The following is a 27,997-nucleotide window of genomic DNA, read 5'->3' as shown; positions in this document are numbered from 1 at the left end:
CCTTTCTTACCACCGTACTAATACGCAGTCTCCATTTTCTATTGAGTAAAATTGCAGAGTCTTTAAGTCATTGTCTAGTTCAACTTCTTTTCCTTCCAGCTGGAATAAGAAAGGAAAAACATCTGATTATACTTAAACTGAAATCTGCCATGTAAACCAAATGCAGATCGGGCATTGCAGGCAGGAGGGAGGATCTGTCATAATGCAGGAATGAAATTAGCTCCTAAATTACAGCATGAAGATTGCACTCCTTAAGTGAAATCCATTTGGTTAGGTAATATTTTAGAACATGCTATTGATCTTTAGCAGCATGCAGTATTTTATTGTTGAATTACCTATTTTTAACTCACTTTAGAACTTCTGTAGGACAGTTTCAGTTCTGAACCAGGAATTTTAAGTAGGCGATACAGCAATCCTTTGACCCTCTGAACAGTCATGGACTCTGTCAAGGGCACAGAAAGAAAAGTTATTGGAAAAAATGCTGCTACCACTGAGCTGTAGCAGAGTACCAGTGTTTCAACTACACTTGCTTATAGCAACTGTGAAAGGCTGTATTGCTGCTTCAGTTCTAACACTGCAATAATGTCTTTTGTAACTGAAACCATAACTGCTAATGGAAGTGAAAATGGTTTAATCTCTGGTGGACAAGATAGGACATGCTACTACCATGTAAGCACTTTGATCCCATATACCAAATTGAAGTGTTATGGCTTCATAATTTATCTTTTTTGAGTTTGTATTTACTAGACTAAGTGACCTTTGGGACACATACCAGTCAGGTTCTGACTACTTGCATCTGGCAACTGGTCCTTGAAGTTTTCCTTACCAGGAATTGGCTTTCCCAGCACAAATAAGTAATTGTCACCATGGAACTAGTGCTATTCTTAGAAATGGTATTACATTAATTAGTCCCAGCAGTCATAGAGTGGTTTGTATTATGAAGTCAGTTATACAAAGAGTATTTTTCGTACTGGATCTTGAATGAATAAATGTGGTTTGTTCCAGAGGTGGTACCTGTGTTTGCAATAGATATACTCAATATTTTGGTTGAACTGTCACTTCTTTTGAAGCTTTACCTAAAGGCACAGCAATAGTGAGTTATTCCTGTAATACCACACATTGTACTTAGACAAATATTTTTCTATCAAACATTTTTGTAAAAGCTGTATCTGATTTTATGCAACTTGTGATAATAAATGTGATTTTTATTTTACAATAAAGCCTGACTAAGTCTTTTCCGTCCTAATACATCTTTCCAAAACAGTTTGATTTAGAACAAAGTCTGCTCATTGTTGTCTCAGTATAGGCACTAAAACTTCAAAAGACAAAATTGATACAGGTCAGAATTAGATTTCTAAATTAGATACTGGACCTCAATATCAACAATGGATGACATCGTTGGCTCTTACACTTTCTGGTTGTTTGTTTATCACATACACCAGATTACCTACTAGTTAATTACACTTTGATTGTCTCAGACACAATCATGAAACCTGCAGCAGAGGTCACAAAGGAAAGCATCAACTTTCAGTACTCAAGCTGGACTATGAAAGTAAATGTAAAGGTCAGAAAAATGACTTTGAAACAATTTCTACCTTTGACATTTCTTTATCTGACAGTCTTCAGTGAAGAATCTTCCAGGAGCTGACAAAGCCAGAGACAACTGCCATTCTGTAATTCAATTATTTGAGAAGGAGGTACAAATGTACTGCATAAACACAACCCAAGGCTTCTTACCTGGAAGCTTTTTCTCTACTGGCTTCTGTTCAGGTTTCTCAGGACATTTAATTGTCAAGGCTTGAGGAAGAACAGTGAAGCGTTAATTAATGTTCTGTTCTTATTACAAATTGTTTCCCCTAACTTAGCCTGGTCTAAAAAAAAAATGTAGCCTGTATCTGAGCAGCTAAGAGAGCTTTATGAAAAATTAGAAGTAATTTTATTAAAATACTCAGGATTGTATTCATCTTTGTTAAACTACGGAAAATATTTTAAAACCGATTCTGCAATACTTAAGGTGTAGTTTGGTCAAAAGGAATATTTACCTAAAAATTCTTACTTCCTAGTTAATTTTTTAAAAGTAGCTTGCAGTAGAATGGAAACTGCTTGCTCAAGTTTAAAGCAGGTTTTTGACCCTCAGTATCTCAAAGGCACTATACAAGCACATTTAAAGGAAATTGTTAGCTTCATTCTTTTACAGAAATTAGAAGAGACATCCATAAAAAGGGTTTCTATTATGTATAGCCAACTAGATTCCTTGTTATGTTCAGTCTTCTACCTAAATGCATTAGAATGCAATGCCTTAAAATACTGTTTTGCCCATGGAATAAAAAAACCCAAAAAACTTCTATCAACTTGGAAACAAAACTAAGTTCATTTGTAAGTCTGAGATGTAACCTCATTTAAATATGTACAAAGCCTTAAATACCAAAGATACCTGTATTTTTTAACTATTCTAAAGGTAAGAAGCTTTAAAATATTGCCAGAAAACAGTGCAGCTATCGAGGTTAAAATCACAAATGACTTCTGTAGGGAAGCCATTTGCACTGTCAGAATGGGAGGTTTTGATTACCTCCATTCTCCATTAAGTCTTAATTAAGAAAATCATTTAGGTTGGGTTGAAGGAGAAGTGATACAGAGTACACAGAAGCACTGGAACTCTGTGGTGTCTTGAAGGCTTTTCGAACCTCTTGTTCTCCATATACATCCAGGAAGGACTAAACTCATAAAATATTTTTAAATGGAAAAGGAATAATTTTGACCATTCTTGGCCTCTTACTCAGAAGCTGATTTTTCAGAGTCAAAGGCTGTTGTCCTTTCAGTTCTCCTTCTTCAGGTGCACCATATTCTGTGTGAAGGGAAGTACACATAAACAGAACTCTTCAAAGACTAAAATTCAACAGTAGACCTAAGAGTACTGTGATGGTGGATCAGGCATGAACCTGCTGCCTCAGTTCCCTCAGCAACTAGGACACTGAGCAGGCTTCTGAAAGGCAAAGTGCTGCAGATGTGAGCCTTCACCAACTGCCAGCGCACTGAGGAAGGTGCACAGGCATATGGGGTAGGGCAGGTGACAGGCACATGGAAGGGCTGCTTCAAATCCCCACTGTAAGAAAGCCCCACGGGGAGAAAGTCACTGCCTGCTCACCAGTGGAGTTACAGGGTAAATGCTCACAGGTGTCACCCCTGAGGCACTGAGCCCAAGTTCCTGAGGCAGCGGTGCTCAGAAGTGTGCAGTGCGATGCAGCTGCCCCACAAAAACAAAGCCATTTGCACACAGGCCTGCCAATAAATGGACTTTCCTTAGGCAGTAGAAGCACATGGGGAAGACATCAGGAGGAAGAGAAACTGAAGAGAGGTCAAATCAGTGCTACCACAATGCCAGGAATGAGGAAATGCTAGTTTTATGGTACTTGTACTTACTGAGACAGAGCAATGGGTATCTGGGATGGGCAGCAAGAAATTCTTCACTTGGTTTGTTTTTCTCTGGGTTCCAATTCCCACCAGCTGCTAACCAGTCATTTCCAAATATTTTGCGATAATCAAGCTCTGCTCCTCTTCTTTCAGCAGGAAGGATCTGTATGGACACAGGAGGGTGTATTACATAGATTTTCTTCCCTAGAAAGCTGTAATTAATGACACTCACTCCTTGCTCTTACTTAGAGTAACATGGCCTTGTTGTTACAACCCCTACCTCCCTGTACTGAGTGATCCATAAATTCCGATCTAAGCAGAGACAGTACTGTACAGGATCACAGAGGGATCTTTTTGTAGACATGGAACACATGCTGCTTCTGCTCTCTTTTACAAGAAAGCTTGATTTGGGTTAGATAATGCTATTTTCCTATTACAAAAGGAAAATGCTTGCATTACTGCCACAAACACATTCAACTATGCTGCTTTCTCTTTTTTTTTTTTTTTTTTGGGCAGAGTATGCTTGTTTACTTTTTATCATCCCTGAAAGTTAAAATGACTTGGACACTTGAAAATAAAAAAACAAAACATCATTCCTGCACCTTGTCCTAGTGCCCACTGAGTTAGCAGCACTTACAAACAGGGCTGCATCTTGTAGCCCTACTGAGTGCACCACTGAGAAGGTGATGGAGAAGTTGGCACTTCACCTTTCCTGCACCCAAACAAATAGTAATCAAGTGGAAACAATTCCTCAGACAAAGACTTTATGTTTTTCCCCAGAGGAGTCATGCCATTTGTTGAAATATCACATACCTCAGACTTGTTCAAAACCTCCAACTGACTTATCTTGGCAATAATTAGTTGTCTCAGAGTCTCGGGGTTCTTCTCTGTGTCCATCAAAGGGTTATTGTGACACTGTAGTGACCGCAAACTTGGCAGTTTATCAAGCTCATTGATAGATGACCACTGAAATGGCAGAGTCTTTTGAGGAAACTTAAAATATTCTTCATTTCAGAACAATACACAGGAATGTTGACTTCTCCTGTACAGTGACCATGACCCAACTTTTGGTAGGCAGAAGCAAGTACTTTAAAATTCAGTTAAGGAAAACATTGCACTATGTTTAATGACTAAGAAAACCCAACCAAACAAAAACCTAACATACAAACAAGCAAGGAGCTACACAGCATTAGTGCATTAGAATTCTGCAAGAGGAATTATGAGGTAGCCAAGGGGTACCACAAGCTACCATAAACGTGTTTAACAGAGATGTTACAAAATGCTTGTACATTTTTAAATCATGGCTCTGTGTTAATCAAAGTAGTCAATAGTTACCTCAGGATCTAACACATTCAATCAAAGAAATTCTAACAAAGTAAACTGTAAGTTACTCTTAAACAGAGAGACATGTGTTTACAAAACATGAAACTATCATCATCAGACTTACCTGTGATATTTTATTGTCTTGTACCACAAGGTGCTTCAGTGAAGGAAACATTTTAGTCTTGCATCCTAGGAAAAAGAGCAAAATTTTAAGGTAATAGTGCAGACTTGAAATAGACACACTTATCAAGCTAGAAGTTAATTACTCCTTTTACATACCAAATTCAGCATCAGGGAAGTGTATAGAAAATATCCCAGTGTTTCTAAGTATCAGTTGTTCTAACCTGAAATGTAATAGATAAAATGGTTACTGTACTTGACACAGGAAGTTGGTTTTCTTTTGTAAAGACATAATCTTTAAAAAAAAAAAAAACCCACAACAAACCCCCCCCCACCTGGTAACTTTTTAAACGATGCATAATAACTGATAAATGAATAGCAGCATCACAGACAGTACCCAGACCTCAGTGGAGTGTTCCTGGAATAAATTTATTCAGAGAATAAGTGCAGCAATTTCAAGCTGTGAGAATGGCTCCAGGATTTAAATGGTGTGATGTCTGCACTGAACACCGAAAGAAATAGGAAAACACAGCTGACAAACATGCGGCTCAGGGGCTGGGGCCACAAGCAGAACTTTGGTTTCTCTGATCATGGGAACATTTATGCAGCACTGGGCCTGCTGGGGACAGACAGAGTACAGCTGTCTCAAAAGGGCAGAAGGATTTTTGCACCTGTGTTGGCAAGGCTCATTGATAGGACTTTTAAGTTCAAAGGGGGATAAGGATAAAACCAAGCTCACTGGAGGTAAGCCTAGGGGTGGTGTGCCCATTTCAGGGGTGAAATTGATAGCCCAGCTCAAGAGTATCTATAGCAATGCATGCAGCATGGGCAAGAAACAGAAGGAAGTAGAAACCATCATGCAGCAGGACAGCCATGACATAGTCACCATCATAGAGATGTGGTGGGATGACTGTCATGGCTGGAGTGCTGCAATGAATGGCTGTAAGCTCTTCAGAGGGGATAGGCAGGGAAGGAGAGATGGTGGAGGAGCACTCTATGTCAGGGAGGTTTTTGATTGTGTAGAACTCAACAACTGTGATGGTAAGGTCAAGTGCTTATGGGTAACAGATAGGGGAAAGGCCAACAAGGCAGATAGCCTATTAGGAATCTATTACAGACCACCCAGCTGGGATGAGGAGGCTGATGAGGCATTCTACAGGTGATTGGCAGAAGTTTCCAAATTGTCAGCTCTTTTTCTCATGGGGGACTTTAATTCACCAGATGTCTGCTGGTAATACAACACAGCAGAGAAGAAACAATCTAAGAGATTCCTGGAGCATGTGGAAGAGAATTTCCTGACACAGCTGACAAATGATCCTATCAGGGGATGTGTCTTGCTAGACCTGCTGCTCACAAACAGGGAAGGAAGGCTGGGTGATGGGGTGATTGGAGGCTGTCTTGGGCTTTGTGATAATGAAATGATAAAATCCTCAGTTCTTGGTGCAGTAAGGAGGGTGGTCAGTAAAACCACCAACATGGAGGGCAGACTTCAAACTGTTCAAGACACTGGTTAAGAGTCCCTTGGGAGACAGTCCTGAAGGACAAGGGGGTCCAAGAGGGCTGGACATTGTTCAGGAAGGAAGTCTTAAAGGCTGAGGGGCAGGCTGTCCCCATGTGTCATAAAATGAACTGTTGGGGAAGATGCCCAGCCTGGCTGAACAGGGAGCTCTTGGAGGGGCTCAGCAAAACCAGGGAGAGTTGGCCACCTTTGGAAAGAGGGCAGGCAACTCAAGAAGAATACAGGGATCTAGTTACACCATCCAGAGAGAACATCAGAAAAGCAAAAGCCCAGCGAGAATGTTAAGTTCTAGTACTGCCATGAGGGATAACAAAAAAGGCTTTTACAAATACATTAACAACAAAAAGAAAGCCAAGGAAAATGTCCACCCTTTATTGGATTCAGGAGGGAACACTGCTATCAAGGATGAGGAAAAGACTGAATTATTTAATGCCACCTTTGCCTCACTCTTTAATAGTCAGACCCATTATCCCCAGGGTATTCAGCCTCCTGATAGAGATGGAGAGCAACATCAAGTCCCCATAATCCAGGAGGAAGCAGTTCATGACCTGTTATGGCATATGGACATAACAGTTTGTGGGGATGGATGGGATTCACCCAAGTGAAGGACCTGGCAGAGGAGCTTGCCAAACTGCTCCCCATCATCTATCAGCAGTTCTGGTTAACAGGAGAGGTGACAGACAATTGGAGGCTTGACAACAAGACACCCATCTACAAAAAGGGCCAAAAAGAGGATCCAGGGAACTCCAGGCCTGTCAGCCTAACCTCAGTATCAGGGAAGATTATGGAGCAGTTCATCTTGGGAGCACTCACATGGCAAGTGAAAGATAACTGTGGGATCAGGCCCAGCCAGAACGGTTCATGAAAGGCAGGTCCTGCCTGACCAACCTCATCTCCTTCTACGACCAGCTGACCTGCCTGGGGGATGAGGCAAAGGCTGTGGATGTTGCCTACCTGGACTTTAGTAAAGCCTTTGATGCCGTCTCCCACAGCATTCTCCTCAAGAAACTTGCAGCCCATGGCACAGCCAGGTGGATTCTTTGCTGGAATAAAAACTGGATGGATGGCTGAGCCCAAACAGTTGTGATAAATGGAGTGAAATCCAGCTGGTGGCTGGTCACAAGCCTGGCCTGTATCCAAAATAGTGTAGGGAAGCAATTGTGCCCCTGTGCTTGGTCCTGGTGAGGCCAAGCCAAGACATGTTCAGTTGTGGGTACCACAGTATAAGGACGAAATTGAGTTCCTGGAGCATGTCCAGAGAGGCAACAAGGCTGGTGAAGGATTTGGAGGGCATGTCATATGAGGAGCAGCTGAGGGAGCTGGGGTGGTTTAGTCTGGAGAAAAGAAGGCTAAAGGGAGATCCTATTGCTCTCTACGACTACCTGAAAGGAGGCTTTGGTGAGGCTGGTGTTGGACTCTTCTCCCAAGTAGCTAGTGACAGGACAAGAGGAAGATGGGCTTACGCTGTGCCAGGGGAGGTTTAGACTGAACATCAGGAAAAAATTCCTCAGAGCGCCGAGGCATTGGAACAGGCTGCCCAGGGAGGTGGTAGTGTTGTTGTCCCTGGAGGTGATTAAGAAGTGTGCAGATGTGGTGCTTCAGGATATGGTTTAGTGATCATGGCAGTTAGACTCGATCTTAAAAGCCTTTTCTAACCTTGATGACAGTTTTAAAAATCATCTGGAAAAATCATACAATCTTGTAGATATTTAACATCATGAATGCTATTTTGGTGTACAATGCAACACACTAACTGCAAATTAGCAAAAACTATTGTATTAGTCACACAATTTTCCAGTCACTGTAATTGTTGTGCTTAAAGAAAACACATGTGGTTGGTAACCCCAAAGCACAGAATCATAGCTCAAGCTGCAACCACCATAAAGATGCTGCTATTGAAAGTATAGCAAAACGGAAGATTCTGTGTAAAGGGTATTCTGAGAGAGTGGAAACACATTCAGCCAATGCAATATGGGAATTATAATGTGGTGGTTTGGTGTTTCCTTTTTTTTTTTTGTGGAAGCATGTCTCAAACTCTCTAAGCTCCACCAAAAAAAGCACTGAAACTTCCAAGAGAGAGTGTCTGTGCAGAGGACATGCCACACACTTCTACCAGCAGTATACCAACAGTGACCTTCTCCAGAGTTAATCATCATGAGCAGATAACAGGAGGAATTATTACCATTTACCTCCTTCTAGCTCCTCTTTGTTTTGCTTTCTTTACAAAGTACAAATAAGTACAGATACCATAGGTGCAAACTGCTCATGGCAAGCGTCCACCACCAGTTTTGCCTCAGGTTAACACCTTCCAAACTGCTCAATGGCTTTCTGCAGACTCAAACTATGCCAAGATGGCTGTGCAGCTGCTGATGAACCTCCATTAAACTCTCATGGTCTGGAAACTGTCCTAAGAAAGGACTTGCATAGCTCCTTTGCCTTGCCACTCAACACAAACTCTGCAGTCCTGTTACCTTGGTTAAAACACTGTGCATGCTAACATACTAGCCATCAGTTTTGATTCATAAGCATATAATGAAAATCTAATACAGCTTAAGAATGCATTACTATACAACAAAATAAGATTATATTAAAATAGCTCAAATAATTCAGTCACTCTCCTGAAGTGGGCAAAATACCTCTATTTCAAGATACCATAAATCTTAAATGCAACATCAGTACCATCACATTTCAGTCAAAGATCATGGAGATGAATACCCAGGACAAAGAATTGCCAGCAAATTTGTTTAACAGCTACCTGGGGAGATGTGCTATTAGATGCAGCTGATTTCCATCCAGTAACTGGTTGTCTGAAAGGTCTAGTACCTTCAAGGTCTGCAGGACATTATCAGGCCTGTCACATTGGAAAAAAACAAACAAGTACACAACATTATCTGTTAATGAAAACACTCGTTTTCTAACTATGTAACTATGCAAATAAATATGTACAATTATAACTGAAGTACATCACATGAAGCTTGCATTGTTTATTTCACAATTATGTCTTGGTGATGTAAATAGAGGAAGGTAACTTTGTCTGCTACATAACTTTGCACATACATTAGTCTGACAATAATTGACTTATGTTAGTTATCTTACTATAATTGTAGCAGTAGTGTTCTTCTCATAGGCTGCATGTTGTGGTGTTTCCAGGTGAAGACGAGAAGACTTTTATTGGGGAGGGACTTTTTAGGATATCAGGTAGTGACAGGACTAGGGGGAATGGAATAAAGCTGGAAGTGGGGAGATTCAGGCTGGATGTGAGGAAGAAGTTCTTCACCATGAGAGTGGTGAGAGCCTGGAATGGGTTGCCCAGGCAGGTGGTTGAGGCCCCATCCCTGGAGGTGTTTAAGGCCAGGCTGGATGAGGCTCTGGCCAGCCTGATCTAGTGTGAGGTGTCCCTGCAGGGGGGTTGGAACTGGATGATCCTTGTGGTCCCTTCCAACCCTGACTGCTTAGTTGCTTAGGCAATAAATGCTTTGCCTTTCACAATAGAACCATAGAATCAAAGCACTAAGCACAAGCAAAAGCAAAAGCTTAAGCATAAGCCTACTACTCTGTTACATAGTCAACTTACATACTTTTCTAATACAGAGCTGCCACATCCCAACTGGCTATCCTTTCACTGACATGGGTCCAAACAAAGCATACAATAGGTTAATACTGACAAACAAGCTTCTCAACATATCCAGTCAACTTCTGCCTAGTCTTTGTCTGCAAAGTGTTTACATTCTTTCCAGCTCAGACAAAACATAGCCTGCTCAAAAGTTGTTCAAAGGTTTGCTATCTTCCTACATCTTACCTTTCCAAAACAGTAATATTATTAGAAGTCAGGTACAATTCTTCGAGTGCTGGCCATCCTGGAGCACAAAGAAGAACCTAAGAGCAAAACTTCATTTAATGTAAGAAAAATTATTCCAGGAATTACGCCAATTTCCTCAGAACAAGCCATAGCTCCCCAAAACAGAAACAAGCATGAAAGATTTCCCCTAGCCCTCTCCTGCCAGCTGGCTTTTTCCTGTGTCTGGATCTACCAGCACACATGACATCAAACAGGTTCTGCATGGCCACAGGATTTGTGGTTCCAGGTTGAAGGCCAGCAGTTGTCCTATCTCAGACATTGTGACCTGAAAACTGAGTTTATTTATTCAATAGGGTTGGAGTAATTAGATCTTCCCTATGATGAGGTGAGGAAATGTCAGTTAATACTCAGCTGACGTCTTAATTTATCAGAGCTTAAAGCCTCCTTCGTAATGGGCCTGTGCCAGCACATGAAACCACTAAAAATTAAGAACTGCATTAAGTCAGCTTATATCCTGAAACTTTTAAGCACTCTGAAGAAAACAAATTAGGTCAAAAAAGGCACTTGTTTCAAATCTTATGTCCTGAAGTTACATTAAAATTTTATTTTATATTTCTTTTCTGCAAACATCTACAGCAGGTAACACTCATTACAAAGCAACAGAAATTGCTGGCATAAACCCCAGTTTTGACACTGCTACGACTGCATACAAAAATAATGCAGTTTTAACAAACCATGTTCCATAAACACTGCAAGTGACTGGTTTTCTTCTGAGTTGCAAAATAATATTTTTTGCTGAAGTTTTTTCTTGTGTCTATTCTCCAGAGTCAAAGTAAGCTGCTTCTCCTTCCTTGGTTAGGAAACTTGGAGGGGCTCTTTCCTCCATCTACATTCCTCTTTTCTTGGAACATGTAGGTAATAAACTATTTTAAAGCACCCACCTCTTTTCAAAATGTATTTGAAATTGGGTAGCAGATTAAGTTTTTGAGATGCAAGAACACTGACACATGCAAAGCACGATCACCTAAAACTTGTTTGTATGGGAGGTTAAAAAGCAGTGGAGTTCAGAGATCTGGACAATAGACACCAAGAAGCCTCAGCTGATCAACTATTCTTCATTCTGTCTGTTACAGCTGTATTTAATTATAAGCTGTATATATAGAATTGTTTCATTGCATATACAGTACAAAATATTAACATTGAAACCTCTTCAAGTGGCAGCATATGATTTGGGGCTCAACTGCTTCACACCCTAAAATATGAAACATCAACCTGTTGCCATATCTGCACCACATGTAAACTAACTCACCTCTTCCTGCTGTCTGCAAAAAGGCCCATTGCTAACATATTTGACAACAGGACATCATTCTTAGTAAGACGTAGTATTAGGGGATAGTAATTTAAACGTTTGCCTGTTTCAGTCCCCACCTTTACCCTGCGCTATATCTGTGCTGCATATAACCAGGCATCATGTATTTCCAGAATTTCAGATGTAGGAAGATACTAATCTGATCTCGTTAATGCAAAGAGATGCCAAAACAAGTCATGACACACATTTATATTTCCATTTGCATTTGTACCAATAGGCTGAGGTGTTAGGGCAAAATGGGCCCAGCACAAACCCAGACAGATCTTGGAATGTCTAGACATGGTCCCACTCTCCCCACTCTCTCCTGCGGGAGTCAGGGTAACACGGGAAAAGGGACAAAAGAACAGGCCCCAACATGTCTGGTAAACAGAGGCTCCTTTCAGGGTAAGAGCACATGTACTGGTCACTGCTTTTCCCAGCCCAGGCCTGTGTTCCTGCCTTTTATGGCCACAGCCTGGCAGAGTCCCATTTCAATGGGTAACTGTTTGCTGGCTTTGGTTGCCCTATTGGCCCAACTGAATCTCAGGCAAGTAATAAAGGATGATTTCTATCCACCTTGCCTTGCCCGAATTTGCCTTTGCCTGGACTTGCCTGCTTGGACTCACCCTGCCTTGAGTCACCTGGTCCAAGACCTGGGATAGAAGCCACAGCCCCTACTTACTGCAAGCCCAAGAAGCCATGAGCCTTAGGATTCACGCCTCGCTTCCCCTTGCAGCTGAATTCGTGCTGTGCCTCAGTTTATCCAGGAAGCCGCAGGAGCCCTTGGTGAGAACGCGTCGTACCGCCTGCCGTCCTGCTGGAGCCAGGCCAGCCTCAAGACCGCGCTGGAACCCTTACAGCCTTAACAGCTAATATACAGCAGCAGCACCCCCCCCATTTGGGTGGAATTCTCTGTGAGTAACTAATTCATTGCCTCCTGTATGTACGGTTCTTGTCGAGGCTCCCCCGTGGTTGGGCACCACACTGCGCCCAGGGATTCTCTTCTCTGTTATTTCTTCTGGTTTGCTTAAAACTGTTATATTGCCTAAATATTGTACATTCCCACTATAAATATATATTCCAGCCATACACCAAACCTGTTTGATAAGTTTTGGCAATTTCCCCTATTAATAAAAAGTTATTAATATTTTATTAACATTCATATCTCCCATAGTATTATACATTTATAAATTCATAAATTCTGTAACATATGTGCATAAAAATACAGATAAAAATTTAATAACTACAAAGAAACAGGAAGTTTTCATTCACACAACCCTTTAGGACCTGCAGTTGTATTATACTCCAGATGCTTTATGTGACTGGGCAATTCACCAATTTAGATGTAGACCAGTGTTTCTTATTAAACTCTCATACCAGTGTAACTTCCTGCGTTATGCAGGAACTATGTAACTAACACAATTATGCCTCAGCACCTTTTCTAGGGATGCTTACATTTCAGTAGCATAATATAATGCATAAATGTTTATTCTGTTTTTCCTTGCCTCAAAAACCTAACAATATAAATAGAAACAAAACCAGAAAAGGTTATTACCTCTGTCCATGTAATCTCAGTTTGATTAAGTGCCAGAATCTTCAATTTTGAAAATACACTGGATACAGAAGTTGATGTATGTGGAAACTTCATTTTGTTTTCACTGTGTAAAAGGAATAACTATTATCGTAACGAATAACTGCATTTAAGTCACTAATTTGAGATTACATATTAAAGATAAAAACAGCACAAAAATTAAGAAGCCACTGCCAGGGTGTCGCGTGTTTTAAGATATCACAAAATATCCTTCTAGTTACATTCAAATGTATTCTTTCCTAATTAACTTTCCAGCTTCATGAATGCATGTTTATTCCTCTGTGGCCTCCTCCCTTGCTGTTTCTCCTGTAAATTTTGAACATGAAAATAATTATTTTCATTATTCTTCAATGAAACCAAGTCAGAATTTGGCCTTAATCCTTAGTGTCAATTGGAAAGAATGTCCACATGACTATTCAGATTCTAAAATCCACTCTCATCAGCAAAATACCACTACAGAATAGTTAAGGGATTCTCAAATCTGCAGTCATTTCTCCCCTCCCACCCCCAATTTGTTTTTCTTTCCTAAGATCTGATCTACCTGCATATCATGACAAAAATCTCTCGATGTAGCTATACTTATATACCTATGGGTTAAATGTCCCCATTTCAACAAGCTCTTAAAGAGCTGGTGGATGACCAATCACGTCTATTGTTCTTCCAATATTCCTTGCATAAAAGAAATTCACTAAGATACTTATTTGCCAATGCCTTTGTTCTTGAAAGTAAACAGAAGACTAAAAACATAGAAACCAAATTTCAGCTATTTTAGTTTATAGTCATAATTATCAAATTCCAGACTCAATCCCATTTTGCTTTCCAATTTTATCACAAACAACTTCTGAAAACCAGTCTAGACAATACTTCTCAATCACAAAAAAAATGAAAAAATTATTCTAGGTGAATTAAATTCTCCGTATTGTCATGTATGCTGATAATAAACCATGTCAACACACACTCTAGGCAAAGTTAGACTTACAAACAGCACCCAGGTTACAAACAGCTGTTCAGTGCTAAATGCTGAAGAAATTGGAACACCTACATCTATCCAAAAAACATATTTTTGTCAACTTAACTAGAAGAATAAATAAATTTAAAAATCCAGTCACTCTTTATTAAATTCACTTAGTATCTATATCCATTTAGCTTACAGCAGCTTCAACTGTTTTAGTTACACTGTGTGTACTGTACAATGAAGGATTCAGAGGCTGATAATCTTAGATCTTAAAATAGATCATAGATCTTAAAAATAAATATTGTATTTTGGGGTTTTGCCTTCAGTCCTATTGCTCTGCTGCTGTCTTCAGTGACTAGTAGGACCTCCAAACAGCTGAAATAATTGTGAATTCTTTCTTATTTCATTGAAATTACAGCTTTATTTAACAACATCCTCCTTCTTTTTCCAGTGTAACGACTGTACATGGGCTATTCCCTTAGGTTCATCACCATGATCCACAGTCCTTATCAACATCATTTCAGGACAGGAATAGCCTGGGTCTTGGGATACTTCAAAGTTTGGTTAAAAACTTATGGATAATTCAGTTTGGTGTCAAGACACTGGTGGTAAAACATTATTTTTAAACAAAAGCAGGCTCCTAAATAAGGACTTGCCTGAGCAATAAGAATATATCAACAAAAAACAGAAATAAAGTCTTGAGACACTCTGAAGTCTAAGACACACTTAAGACACACTTCAAAAGGAATAAAAATGTATTTATCTTACAGTTTTCCTACATAGGAAAAAATGTAAATCTAAGTTCATGAAAAAAAAAACCAAACAGGTTTGGAAACAGAAGGCAAACAGCTACTGCTAAACCTAAATAAAAAATGCTAAGCGAGACTTTACGTAATAAGGATGTTTCCTCCATAGCAGTGCCACCTCAAGGGTTTGGCTTCTTTGGTGGGGCCCATACGCCAACAGAGTCCCCACATCCTGTCAGTGCCATGCAAACTCTGGGCACGAGTATCCAGAGAACGTAACCTGCTGCACATGCATACAGCAAATTCAACTGTCTCCTGTAAAGCAGCTGTCCTTGCTGAACCGGACTCACTGCACACATGAGATGTAGGTGCATGTGCATGTGAAGCTGTTTGTGCCTTGGGGCAAGCTAAGCTTAAAAAGAAATCTAGAGGATAGTCTTTGATGTCACAGGAGTGTGTAAGGGCATCTTATGATGCTGTAAACCTAAGTTTCCATACTATGTTTCCTCATTTCTATGGAAGCACACATAATAATTATTTTGCCTTCAGTTTAACTGCTTAAAAGAGTCTACAGCAACCTGTAAAAATCTAGAATGCATTTTAATCCACTCTTCCTAGCCAACAAGCTAATTTGTATAGAAATGATGAAATCTGTTATGTAGAACACGCTGACAAATGCCTAAAGTCCTGTAAATGTTTAATAGCTGAAAACTGTATTCTGTTTTTCAGACATCTGGAATTTGGTTAATTTTGTAAAAACTCCAGTCAACATCCATCTTTCCTGAATACTTTCCCAGAATTTAGTTTTTCTCCTAAGGTCCCAGTTTTCCCTTGAAAAGGAACGTCTGAAAAAAACAGCACACAGAAGTTGTTTAAGGACAAAATCTGGGGGGGGAGGGGGGAGACGAAGACGAGGTAGTAAAAACTTCACTCATTAAAATGAGTGCTGAGGCATTCAATTACATTCAAAAAGTTGGCCTCTTATCTGAAAGAGTTTCTTCTTTTTTGTCCCTACCCCAAAGGAATAGAAACCTAAACATGAATATTTATACCTGATATTAAGCGTTTCCAGGTTTTGAATTTGAGAAGCAATAGCTGTTACTGTCTCCCAAGATGATATCAGATTTTTGGATAGATTTATATGCCTGATACCTGAAATTTCACATTAAGAAAAAGAAACTTATCTCAAATCTGAACTTATTCAGAAATTAGAAATAGGGTTTGGTTTTTGAATTAAGTAAACATAAATCGATTACACTTGTTTGGGCTAAGAGGAAATACTGATCGGTTACAGCAAATTTTATTTAGGGTTGATGGTATAGAAAATGCATATGTTTTTTATAAAAAAGCTTAACAAATCCTGAAGTGGATTAATTTGACAGGAACTCTTACCAGTCTGTATAAATGAACAAATAATACCTGCTTTGTATTCCTGTAACATTACTACAACATGCAGTACATTGAATACATTATTTATTATATATTGGAAATCTCTGGTGCCTGCAGAACATATCAATTGTATTTTTAGGGGGATATCTCTTCTAGAGTTAGATTTTAAAAACCACCATTGTTGACATCTTCTGAAATTGCAGTCACAGTTGCAACCTATGTGAACATTCCTATTTTTATCCACAATTTGCATTCCTTCTTGAAAATTGTGGGCATCCACTTTTTAACTCTGTAAACATCGCATCGAGTTTCTAAATCTAAACTGCAGTTGTATCCATGTTTAAAATAAAAGGATATAAGCATCATGTGCTGAAGCAGAAACTAGAACTCTAAAGTATGTACAGCATTTTTGGTATCATGCAATATGGCAAAAAAAAAAGGATACTAGCACATGTTCTGCTGATCTCCTCTTTCTGACCAGCATGGCTCACTGCACACTCACGCACTGAGATATCTACCAGTTGGTTCAGTCGGCTAAATGAGAGAGAACATTCTGTTAACTGATCTTCAAACAGAAATAAATACATTAATTAAATACCTGGTTGTTACAAGTCAGCAATATCATTTTCATATGTACTGTCTCCTTTAGAATTAGCAATGTGTAGACTGCTACATCGCAGTGTCTTTCTTACTCAAAACCAGACACATATCCTTGGGTTTTTTGCCTTTACATTGCTACTAAAAAATAGGGTCTGAATGAACTACAACCCCCACCCCCCAAAGAAACTCCAACCAACCCTCATCCTACTGAGAAAAAGCCATAAACCAAACAAAATATAGCTAAGCAAATTTAAATTTAGTTAGAGGTTCCAAGTTAAAACAGGTTTCTTGCAATACTTTTTGCAAGAGGTTCTCAGTTGTTTGGGCATTCCTTGTATTACTCATCAAAAAAGACAAAAAGAGCGTTTTTGACTTCTTAGTGGATTATCAGCTCAGAAGGAGGCTGCCACCTACTAAAAGCACCTCTGGGCTGCTGAGGTCATTTAGGCTGCAACCCATTATACATCATTAAGTTACATCCTTTCCTAACAGGCAAATGAACATGACATGAACTGACTAAAAACCCTCTGACTTCCCTCTCTTAGCTACAAAGTCATTACTGATATGAGCAAAAAAAGACGAAATACCCTACAATATTAAGTAAATATTGAAATACCTCTATTTAAAAAGGACCATGCACATTTATATTGGCTGCCAATATCATGGTAATTTATATCTCTCATTCTACCCCAAATATCATCACTTCCTACTTGGTGAAATCAAAATGAGGACTGTGAGCATTCAAAAATGCCATAATCCCAGTTCATGTATGTAAAACAGATAAACTGTGAAGCCACAACATCATCTCTTGTCTCCTCCACCATAGTGCAGTTTGGCTTACTTTTAGAGATCTGACTAACCAAACACTAAAACTTTATCTTAGATTTTCATGTATTATGCTTGCCTTTGTTGTTCTGCAACAGAATCCATACCGACGAATTCCACAGTCTTCTTCCCAAATACGAATGCATTCTCTGCCCCACGCTCAACATCTTGCTCATCATTCAATCCATACCGATCCTTTATTGCAGTAAGAAAATCTACTCCAAAATTTGCCTTGTTTGGCCGGATAAATGACCCTCCTCTAGGATGCCTAAAACAGAGCAGCCAGGAAGAGATAAGTATGAATAATAAGAATAACCAGTCTCAAAACTGCTAATTCCTGCTTTTTAAAAAGACTGGAAAACAAAGCAGTTCAAAGACAATTCTAAAGCTAATTTTAGGCATCACTGTTCCCACTCAGTGAGACCAGGTAAGACTTGCAAAGTATCTTTGATATTTGACCCAACAAGTTCACATCATAAGATGCTATGAGAACTGAACACACCAGATCTCTACGTGTACTTACACATCAAAATAACACTGCCAGTGCCGTTAGGAGAAATAAATGCTCTGTTGTTTCCAAGCTTATGATGAACTCAGTTTTTCTAAAACATTAAGCTTCTGCATATGGATAGACATGAAGTTACCTAATTCACACAACAAATGCGTCTGGAGTCTTAGCACATCCTAAAGACCCCTCGGAATACACAGAGTAGTCACTGCCTCATTATACTTGACTTGATGAATTCACTTGTAATTCTAAGAGAATTCAGTCTTGTCCTTCCATTTACACAAATGACACAAGATGCAAATTGTACCTCTTAAAACACTTATACAAACTCAAACTTTAAAAAAATTCTAACTCAGCAATAATTTTGAAACTGAATATTCAACAGAATTATCCACTAATGTGTGTTCCACACAGTCTTATGACGTTTCCTAATTTTTCTTGAGCACTGAAAATAAAATGTATTGCATGACAATTTCTTGCTGTGCGATTGCTTTTACAATTTCTATCACAGTAACAAAAAACGGTATCAAGAAAGAACTGACAGAGACAAGTTGTGGGAATGGTATCACAGAGCAGATGGAGGATTTGATAGAAGAACTGGCCAGAAAACAGCAGGAAGAAAATTGGTAGGTATGATTACCTGTTTGGCTTCTAGTTGAGAAGAGTACAGACTTTAGTTGAAAAGCACCCAGGAGGAAGAACTCACTTATGTAAATAAAACTTCTCTTTTCAAAACATCATGCAAAAGCCAAGTGGCAAATTAGCAAACCATAATATAAACTGCCAGTGCTACAGAGTTAAAAAAAAAAATCTCTCAGAAAACCATTAACTAGAGACTCTTAATCCCATGGACCTATTGGAAGTAGATGGAATAGCTTGGCCATCATCTATTCACATTTTTATTAAAAATAAATAATTGGTACTGGAAATTGCCTGTGCCAGTTTCACTCATTAACATATCTAATACTCATTCAAGTACTCTCATATCCTAAAGGAGGATCTGGGTAGAAACCAGATCTTTACTTTAAAAACATTTTACTTTACTTTAAAAATATTTTCTTTAAAAAACTTACTTTAAAAATATTTTCAGTCTAGCATTGTAGTGATAGAGAGCGCAATGATTACAAAACAAGCAGAAAGACATACTCTTAGGGAATGTAAATCCAGCGTGTACTTTCATGTTCCACACAAATTTTCAATTCTCTACATTTTAAATCTAGTAACCTTAAGTCTTTTCTTCTGTCCACTTGAAGTTCTTCATAGCTTGCAAACATTTGGCTAATTTAAACGTTAAACTTCCTCAAATGTAAAAATTATCTTTTTCTGAACACCACTTCTTAAAACAGTAGATGGCATTTTCACCACCTGAACTATATACATCTCTTACCTACAAACCATGCCTATTTTGCATTTAATTAGGTGAAAGAATTTCATATATGGCAGATAGTGCAGGACTCTACTTGTGACTCTGAAAAGAATCTTGTATGCTTGTCTATCTGTAATTCATTCTAGGTCTTGCTGTATGTTTATTATAATCTCTCCCTTCCTTGATTTTCCCCATTTTGCCATCACCATCTTTGTACTCAACAGTTCTGCTGCTTTTCTTTCTATGCTCTCCCCTACCTTCTCCTTAGAGCTAATCTACACCCCTAATATTTGCATCCCTCTTGTCATGCCATTTATCCCTGACACAACCAAGCCCTTTGGGCCTCTCCATCACCACACCCATTCCTAAGCCCACTTCTGTCCTTTCAGCTCACCATTTCTATTGGCACCTCCCTCCTCATTGATTTTTCAGAATCTAGTTCTACCCCCAGCAAAAAAATGGCAAAGGAAACCAGCCACCTGGCCCCTTGTCATCTGAAGCTACAGGAAAAGCACAGTGCATTTCTCATAAGGTTCTTCTACTTTTTGCTTTTGTCCTTTCAAGATGAGAGGGTTTCTCTCTCCTGTTCCAGGCACTTCCAAGAACTGTGCATACTCTGTCTATACTCAAATCCATTCCAAATCCTAAGTTTCTTTTTCAGTTCCACTGTATTAATTTGATCTACTTTTTCAAGAACTGTCAGACAGAAGGACAGAAAATGAGACTGCAATAGAAACCTATTTTCAGGCAAAATAATGCATTTAAGGAGAGGTTACATTACCTGTAACTGATTTTCCCTACTCTCCCTGTATTCACTTTCATACTAGGGAATACGAACTGTACAAGCCATATGTACGCACCAAATAACCAATGTGCAGCATCTGGACACACAAAAAAAAAGCATAGCTAGTAGCAAGCACTTTCCATAATTAGGAACTAAATAGCATAAATCCTTATCCAGAGAGTCATTCAGCATGCATATCATGAGATGGAAGAAGATGCAGACTACTGATTAACCTGACTTAAGCTGAATACTCAGAAGTCTGAAAACTGGGATTTGATTCCACATGTGTACAGTGTCACACAGTCAGGACAATGTTCAGAAATGAAGTAGTAGAGGGCAGGTCCCAATTTCTGTAAGCAGCAGCGTGGAATATGCCCAAGTAAAGCTCTGACAACTAGCTGACACTGGTAAACACTGAAACTTCTTAATGACTTTTAAAATAGAGTGGTTGACCCCAGTATCAGAAGTTGGCTTGTAAAACATTTTCTATTCATTTCCTATTCAGTAGCCTGAAGCAGTAAAGCCCATCTGCTTGGACATCCAGGGCCCTTGAAAGACATTTATTCCAATTTAGATTAGCTATCAGCTTCTACTGGCTAATTATTTCCCTGAATAAAGAAGAAATCTGGCATCACCATTCTTTACTAAGGCAAAGCAAAGTGGTAGCATTGGTCATCGTTAATCTTCTATATGGTGACTCTCCATGTGTTAGAGAAACAGCACACACATATGCTTCACAGTACCTGAAGAATAATGCAGTAGTACATAAACTGTGTTATGCCAGCAGGTATACCCTTGAGCTGACAGTAGAAGCAAGCTTCTAGCTGAGGAGAGGGCTCTTGGCTTTAGCAACCTAGACAGTAAAAGTGGATGGAAGGGCTTCTTTGCCCGGTACTTCCTATTTGCAATGATTATCTCAAGGTAATTATCATCATGACTGGTGCTCACACACTACAAAGCTCATAAAATATCATAAAAAATAATCAGTTGAATCTATGCATCTCTTTTGACAGGATTTGAACAGACCAGATTTCTTTTAGAACAATCTACACACTGTAGTACAGAAAAGTCTTCCAAGTTTTGAACAGTCTGTGGCAATGGTAGCATCAAACAGTGCTTGTAACACCTAATGCTAACCTGCTGTGATGTATCAAATTCCTGACTGCACAACAGAAGCTTTGCAAACACTTGCAAGTACTTGAAGTTCTTGAGAGTTTACTTTAATCAAACAGACATGAAATCTGAGTAAGCTTTCACAAAACACCAAAAAAAAAAAAGATCTATGCAATTCCAAATGCTGTCTTTAGGTTCCATTGATGCACAAGACATATTTGAATAGTGGTTAGGGACAACAGTTTTGTTTCAACACTGTTCCATTTATAGCAGGAAGCAGAGTCTCTGATGGGTACAGTGACATACAACAGTCAAAATTTCCTAATTGAGACCTAAAGTTAAAAGGAATCTTGGAATGCATCCTTCCCCTTGCTAAATGACAATTGCTTTTTCTTGACATCTTCCTGTATTTGAAGAGTTTGTTAATGCTCTAAGTAGATACTGCTGGAGCTGAATCTGTCATTCTTGAAGGAGAGAGAGTCTAATTAATATAAACACATCTTCTTTTGGGCAGGAATATAAATATCACACAAACACTAACATCTAATTGGTCACAACTGCTGTCTGTAAATTTAAAAAACATGCCCACATGCAAATTATAAAATTCACTGAAGAAGGAAAAACTGAAAACATGTCATGCCTTTGCCAGGACAAAGAAGTTCCTCTGGTAATGAGAGCCTGAAATTCAATTTATTTTCCTCTTTATGATTTCCTTCTGAAATGCCACTCTGAAAGACATTAAAAATTGGTACACGAACCAGTCTGCATAGAGAAAGCTATGTCTGCGAGTCATTGTTGACTGCCCAAACTATTATTTATTCTGTTAGACTCCAGTAGGACTTTCTCTGATTAGAACAAAGCAGAATACTGTCATGGTAGGGCCATAACATGGCCCAGTACAAACCCAGACAGGCCTTAAGATGTCTAGACAGAGTCCCTTTTCTCTCCCCTCCTTCCTGCAGAAAAACAGGGCAATGGGGAAAAAGAACAAAGGGGGACAGGACTCCTGCCTGGCTGGTGAACAAGATGTTTATCTGGGGTGAGAGCAGGTAAGCTGACCACTGCTCCCCCAGATACAAGGTCCTTGCTTCTGCCTCTTATGGTTATAGCCTGGCAGAACACCTTTCCATTGGGCAGCTACACATTAGCTTCAGTGCCCCACTGGACCAACCGATTTCTGGCAATTTGTATATATACAAGGGACTTGGTAGTCAGCCTTGCCTTGCCCAAGCCTGCTGAAGCTTTGCCTTGCTTCAAGCTGCCTCGACTTGCCCTGCCCTGCCTTGAGTGCCCGGTCCAGAGCCTGGGATAAAGCCACAAGCCATACACATGCAAGCTGGAGAAGCCACGAGCCTAAAAGCCAGAGTTGCCTTAGCCTGCTTCCCCTTGCCACCAGAATCGTGCCATGCCTCGGTTTACCCAGGAACCAAGCAAGCGCCTGTCACCAAGAGCCTCGTTAACTGCCCAACGTCCATTGAAGCCAGACCAGCCTGGGACCACGCGGGAAACCTTTCCTGCCGGCAATCTGCCGTGCTGCGCCTTATGAGAGCGCCCCAAAGCTAATGCAGCAGCAACAGCATCACTCATGTGGGCAAAACCAGCTGTGAGTAACTAATCCACTGCCCCTTGCGTTTAACGGTTCTTATTGAACCTCCCCCCGCTGTAACTGAGCTACCTGCTCTCAGGGGCCTTCTCTTTCCAAGTTGTTGCCTCCTAATTTGCACAGAATAGTTTGTATTTTGCCCTAGGGCTTCATATTCCATTGTAAATATATATTCCAACTGTACAACGATCCTTTTAATGAGTTTTGGCATATTTCATTAATAAAGGGTTACTATTTTTATTAATACCCGTTTGCCATATCATTTATTATTTATTGTTGTGAGGGTAATTAATAAATATTCCTCCCCTCGTCCACAACAAATACATCATTATATTTAAATTGAAGGGTATATGCAGTTTCACTCAAAAAAGTTGATTTCTACAATAAGAATTGAGATTACTCTCTGAGATCTGATCTCCTGGAGCATGCTAAAGGTTGCAAGAACAGCAAGATATATGTGTATATAAATATTATATGCACACAACTGCAAAGCACTAGAGTTGCTGAAAAACATCCACATCATGTTGCTTCTTTGTCCAGGAAGGTGCGTGATGCCAGCCAATTACTTTTATTATTTCTCCTACAGCAGAATATAACTAGCTTTAACTTGGAAACCACTTCAATAAAATACAAAGAATTTAAGAAGAAACTTCTGCTAATACATTCATTCAAACGACATGGTTGCTTTAAAACCGTAATTTTCAAGTCTTTAAGAAAAATCCATCAATGTTGACATTTTTTGCTTTATTATTATTACTAGATAAAAGGAAAAAACATCCAATCCTCACAAGTGTTTATTTACTTACTTATTTTTCTAAAGAACGGATTTTGGTTTATTTCCTGATAGTGAGGTCTCTAGGGCTTCTACCTTATACAAATGTAGAAATTAAAAAGATACAGACTAAGAACTTTGATTTATGCTACTGAACATAATCCACTCCCCTCCCTGTTTATGCTTGTTTGGCTACAAGCAAAGGATAGAACTTTAGTTTTGTATTTTGTAATAGATAAATTCTTCTGCTGATTTAGTGTGAGACCAAAGGGTTCTACCTGCTAGCTTGAGAACTGCTTCGATTTGAACTCATAACGAAGTACATTCTTTAATAACCCCTGAGCTGCTGTCAGGTCTCGATACAAATACAGTAACCTCCTTTGCTATCTCAGAGAATTCCGTTTTCTCCAGAAGACCTTTTGGCAGACTGAACATATTAGGCATACTTCCCCCACAATATGGAAATAATTTTAGTACCTCCTTTTTTTTTCTTCTATGTTACATGTTACAGTTCCAAGTCCCTTCCATATCATATTCCTATATTCAGATATGAAGACTCATCTACTCAAAAATGGAAACAATTACAACTGTCACAAGTGGGAAAACACATGCTCAAAGGTTAGGAGACAAAAGCATAGTTACTATGTGTTTTAAGTATTCTTTTGGAAGAAATTCTCGTAACAAGATTTCTTTGTTGAATCATCCATTGAGAGCAAACACAAGTAGATGTATAAACACACCAGGTCTGGCTCTGGAAAAACTGCTACTACATACTTTTCTTGTTCACACCTCTCCAGCCATCTGCTATTAGCCAATATTAGAGGCAGGAAACTAAGCAAAACAAATCTTTGGACTGATTTCATTCAGCCTTTCTTATGACTTTCATTTTCATACAGGCTGGGGGGAAAAAAGAAAAAAAAAAGATGATTTGCTTATCCTCTCAATGGGTTTAACTTTTTCATTGTAATTAACACGAGGAATTAATTTCAGAGAAAAGTCTTGTCACACTTTCCAACAAACCAAAGCAAAAACATATTCAAGAAGCAAAACCACAGACAACTTTTATTTTTCCTGGTTTGTCGTATTTCCAAAAGCATTCTATTAATTGAGTGCTCACTGTCACAGGATTTGATTTATATTTGACTCATGTCTATTGAATGAGCACTTGAACAGTTAGAAACAAACTGTAATCAAGCTGCCCTTTTATAGTTATGACTAGCCTTGGAAAGCAGAAGGTGGAAAAACCTAGAAATCTCTCCATTTCAATTTGTAAGACTGGCTGGGACTGAGTGCCCAAAACAAGCACCCAGGTAAAACCACATCCTTTCTTGAAAAGCTGCCAATAGCAAGTGGAGCGAATGGTTGGGGAAAATCAGAAAATAGGGCAATTATTTTAATGATATAGACAGAGAATTCTCTCATCCTTCACCACTTCAGTGTTCAGGAACTTACTAAGCTAGCAGCCTTTAGTATTGAAGAGTCATTGATGACTTTTCTTTTTAACTCATGAACTTTTAGCTGCTGCAGGGTCCTCTGACATGGAACTCAACAGCTTTCTGCTGTTAACATTGACCCTAAAGTCCCACGTTCCTCAATTTCAAACATGTTAAGTGCCCAAGTCTTTACATGTAACACATGTATACACTTAGAAACCCCCATATAGCTATGCTGCGTTTTGCATATACTAAATACAAGTGAGCACACTTAACAGTTTCTCTGTGTTACAAACTTAATCCAAAGCATTACCAGAAACTTGGTAATTTCCCTTAGCAAGCTAAACACAAGTAATTTTAAGTCCAAATATGAACAATATTTGAGACAATTAATATGGACTAATATTTCACTTCATAATTACTTGAAGAAGTAGGACATACTGACTTCCTTGCTAAAGCAGGTGTAAACCTACTAAAGCTAATATCAATAGCATCCAAAAGTCACATTACATACCTCTGAAAGCATGACTTGTATTTTCCAAGTATTTACCATATTCTAATTCCTTTAAGTGGATTAACAACATCTCAGCACCCTTTACAGCATAGCTAGACACAGCGTTTAGATTTATTATCTTTTTAGTATGAGCCAACTGACAACAAATAGGTTTGCCCTAAAAAATGTGACTGTCTTGTCAATACCCATGACATGCCAACACTGTGAATAACTCACCTGCATGTAAAATACTGTGTTCCTTCATAGGTACCATCATGCTTTCCTCTCTGAGGATCATCCCATTCCACACCAAGCCAAATTCCTGAAAAATATGGTACATACATTTTCCAATTTATAGCGTCACAGCCATAGAAATCATGGTTGGAAGGGACAGCTAAAGTCCCTAACCTTCTCTCTCAAAGCAGATTATTACAGCACTAAGCAGGTAAATCTTTAGCTAGCCAGATCTCAAAAATCTACAAGCTGAGAAAGATTTCAACTGATCTGAGCAGCCTATTCCAGTGCTGCATTACTTCTGTGGAGAAAAATATTTTCCTGATGTCCAATTTGAACCTTTCCAGCCAATGTGTGGCCATTGTCCCTTATTAAATAATCTAATACTAGTAAGAAACTGCTGTTTAACAGCTGCAGGCAGCTATTAGATGCCACTTAATCGTCTCTTCACCACACCAGTTAAGCCCAAACCCAACCTCTTTTCACACATATGCACTCTATGCCCTTGATCACCTTGCTAGCCTCCTGATGGATCTTCTTGAGTTTATCCATATCCCTCTGGAAGTCAGATGGTCCCCAACCAGACACGTTATTCCAACTGCAGCCTTACCAAAACACCCTGCCCCCTGAAGGTGATAACAGCTGCTTTTGATTTGCTGGCCACCTTCATCATTCTAAGGTAACCCAGTACAACCCTTGTCTTGCTTCCTACAGGAGTTCACTGTTGGCTCATATTCATGACAGTATCTTCCTTAAGTCCCAAGTCCTTTACAACAGACCCTATTGGTTGATCCCTTGTTTGTATAGACATATAGGTTTATTTCACACTACATGTGGAAATTCATCTTTCTTGAATCTCTTAGGTCCAAATCTACTTTATAAGGTTGCTCCGGATTGCAGTTCCACCTTTTGTCACATCAGCCAATTGAAGGTGAATGTTGGTCATTATCTGAGACACTGATGAACATGCTAAACAATACAGATCCCAGCATTTATTTCTGTCGTACTTGTCCACTGCCAGATACACAGTCATTAACTTCCACTTTTTCACTTGACAGACTTGTGGACTTTCAAGCCACTTAACAGTCCATTCATCTGGCTTGTATTTCTCTGGTTTCCAAGTAACATTCTTTATAGAGACACTGTAAAAGACTTGAAGTCAAGGAACATTACATCCCCCCCTGTCCCTTTGCCCACATTCTCAGTCATATCACCACAGAAGGTACTTAGGTTTGCTAAGCACAACTTTTTTTCTTTGCGAGCATCAAGTATTTCCTGTCCTTCACAGGCTCAGAAATGGATTCCAAGGGGATACACTACTTGATCCTTCCAGTAAAGGAAGTGAAGCTGATGAGTCTACATTTCCCTGGTCATCCTTCTTGCCTCTTCTATGTGAAGCCAGTCTCCCTCTAAGCATCAGCAACCTCTCCATCTTGTCATTGCAGTTTTGCAAAGATGACATACAGTGTTCTCACAATCAGACTTGTCAGATATTCCAGCAAGCAGGCCTAAGATTTACTGGTCCCCATTAACCTGAATATGTTACTGAAAGAGTGTCTAGTCTATTGATCTGCTGCTGCCTCTCTCCTTCCCAGACTATGCCAGTACATAGACAGCAGGGAACTCATGAGTTCATACAAACTAATGGAAAAAAGAAAGCACTAAGATTTTTGGCTGTAAGAGAAAATTAAACCAATTTCAACCAAAAGTACTCCTTACTCCCCTTTTGACAAGTCTAAAAAACTCCAACAACTTATCTATATTGGAAGTTGCCAAATTTACACAAGAATGAGGAAAAAAACCCAAACTGTAAATTAACACATTCTTCTCGACAATTTTTTTTCTTAATTAAGTCCAGAATTAGAAACTTGAATACAAACATTAAATGTAAAGATAACTTATTACTGTGACGCTCACCTGATGTAGGAGGAACACTGCCAACATAGCGCACAGTGGCATACTCTGTGCCACACAAGATTCTTCGACCAAGCACATCAGAGGGCATCCAGGCAGTCATCGCGGGACGGCTCGCGGAGCTGCAGAGGAAGAAGCAAAATTCTTTAAC

At 39.3% G+C, this 27,997-nt stretch overlaps 1 protein-coding gene across 1 annotated transcript; it reads right to left on the bottom strand.

Annotated features, from left to right (window-relative positions):
- Positions 1 to 6: 6 nt before the first annotated feature.
- On the bottom strand, positions 7 to 27,958 carry TBCE (tubulin folding cofactor E). The gene is made up of 16 exons (XM_054392407.1): positions 27,850 to 27,958; positions 25,936 to 26,020; positions 17,706 to 17,894; positions 16,647 to 16,735; positions 15,865 to 15,964; positions 13,076 to 13,178; positions 10,173 to 10,249; positions 9,129 to 9,224; positions 5,014 to 5,078; positions 4,859 to 4,923; positions 4,225 to 4,377; positions 3,421 to 3,574; positions 2,777 to 2,845; positions 1,738 to 1,797; positions 351 to 442; positions 7 to 99 (listed from the first exon to the last, which is right to left on the bottom strand). The coding sequence occupies exons 1-16, from the start codon at positions 27,947 to 27,949 to the stop codon at positions 7 to 9; spliced, it is 1,590 nt and encodes a 529-aa protein (XP_054248382.1). The 5' UTR covers positions 27,950 to 27,958.
- Positions 27,959 to 27,997: the final 39 nt, after the last annotated feature.

This window comes from Indicator indicator, chromosome 2 (assembly GCF_027791375.1).
Source record: "Indicator indicator isolate 239-I01 chromosome 2, UM_Iind_1.1, whole genome shotgun sequence".
Taxonomy (NCBI): Eukaryota; Metazoa; Chordata; class Aves; order Piciformes; family Indicatoridae; genus Indicator; species Indicator indicator.
Note: the sequence above shows the minus strand (reverse complement) of the source record. Positions and strands in the feature narration are given on the sequence as shown.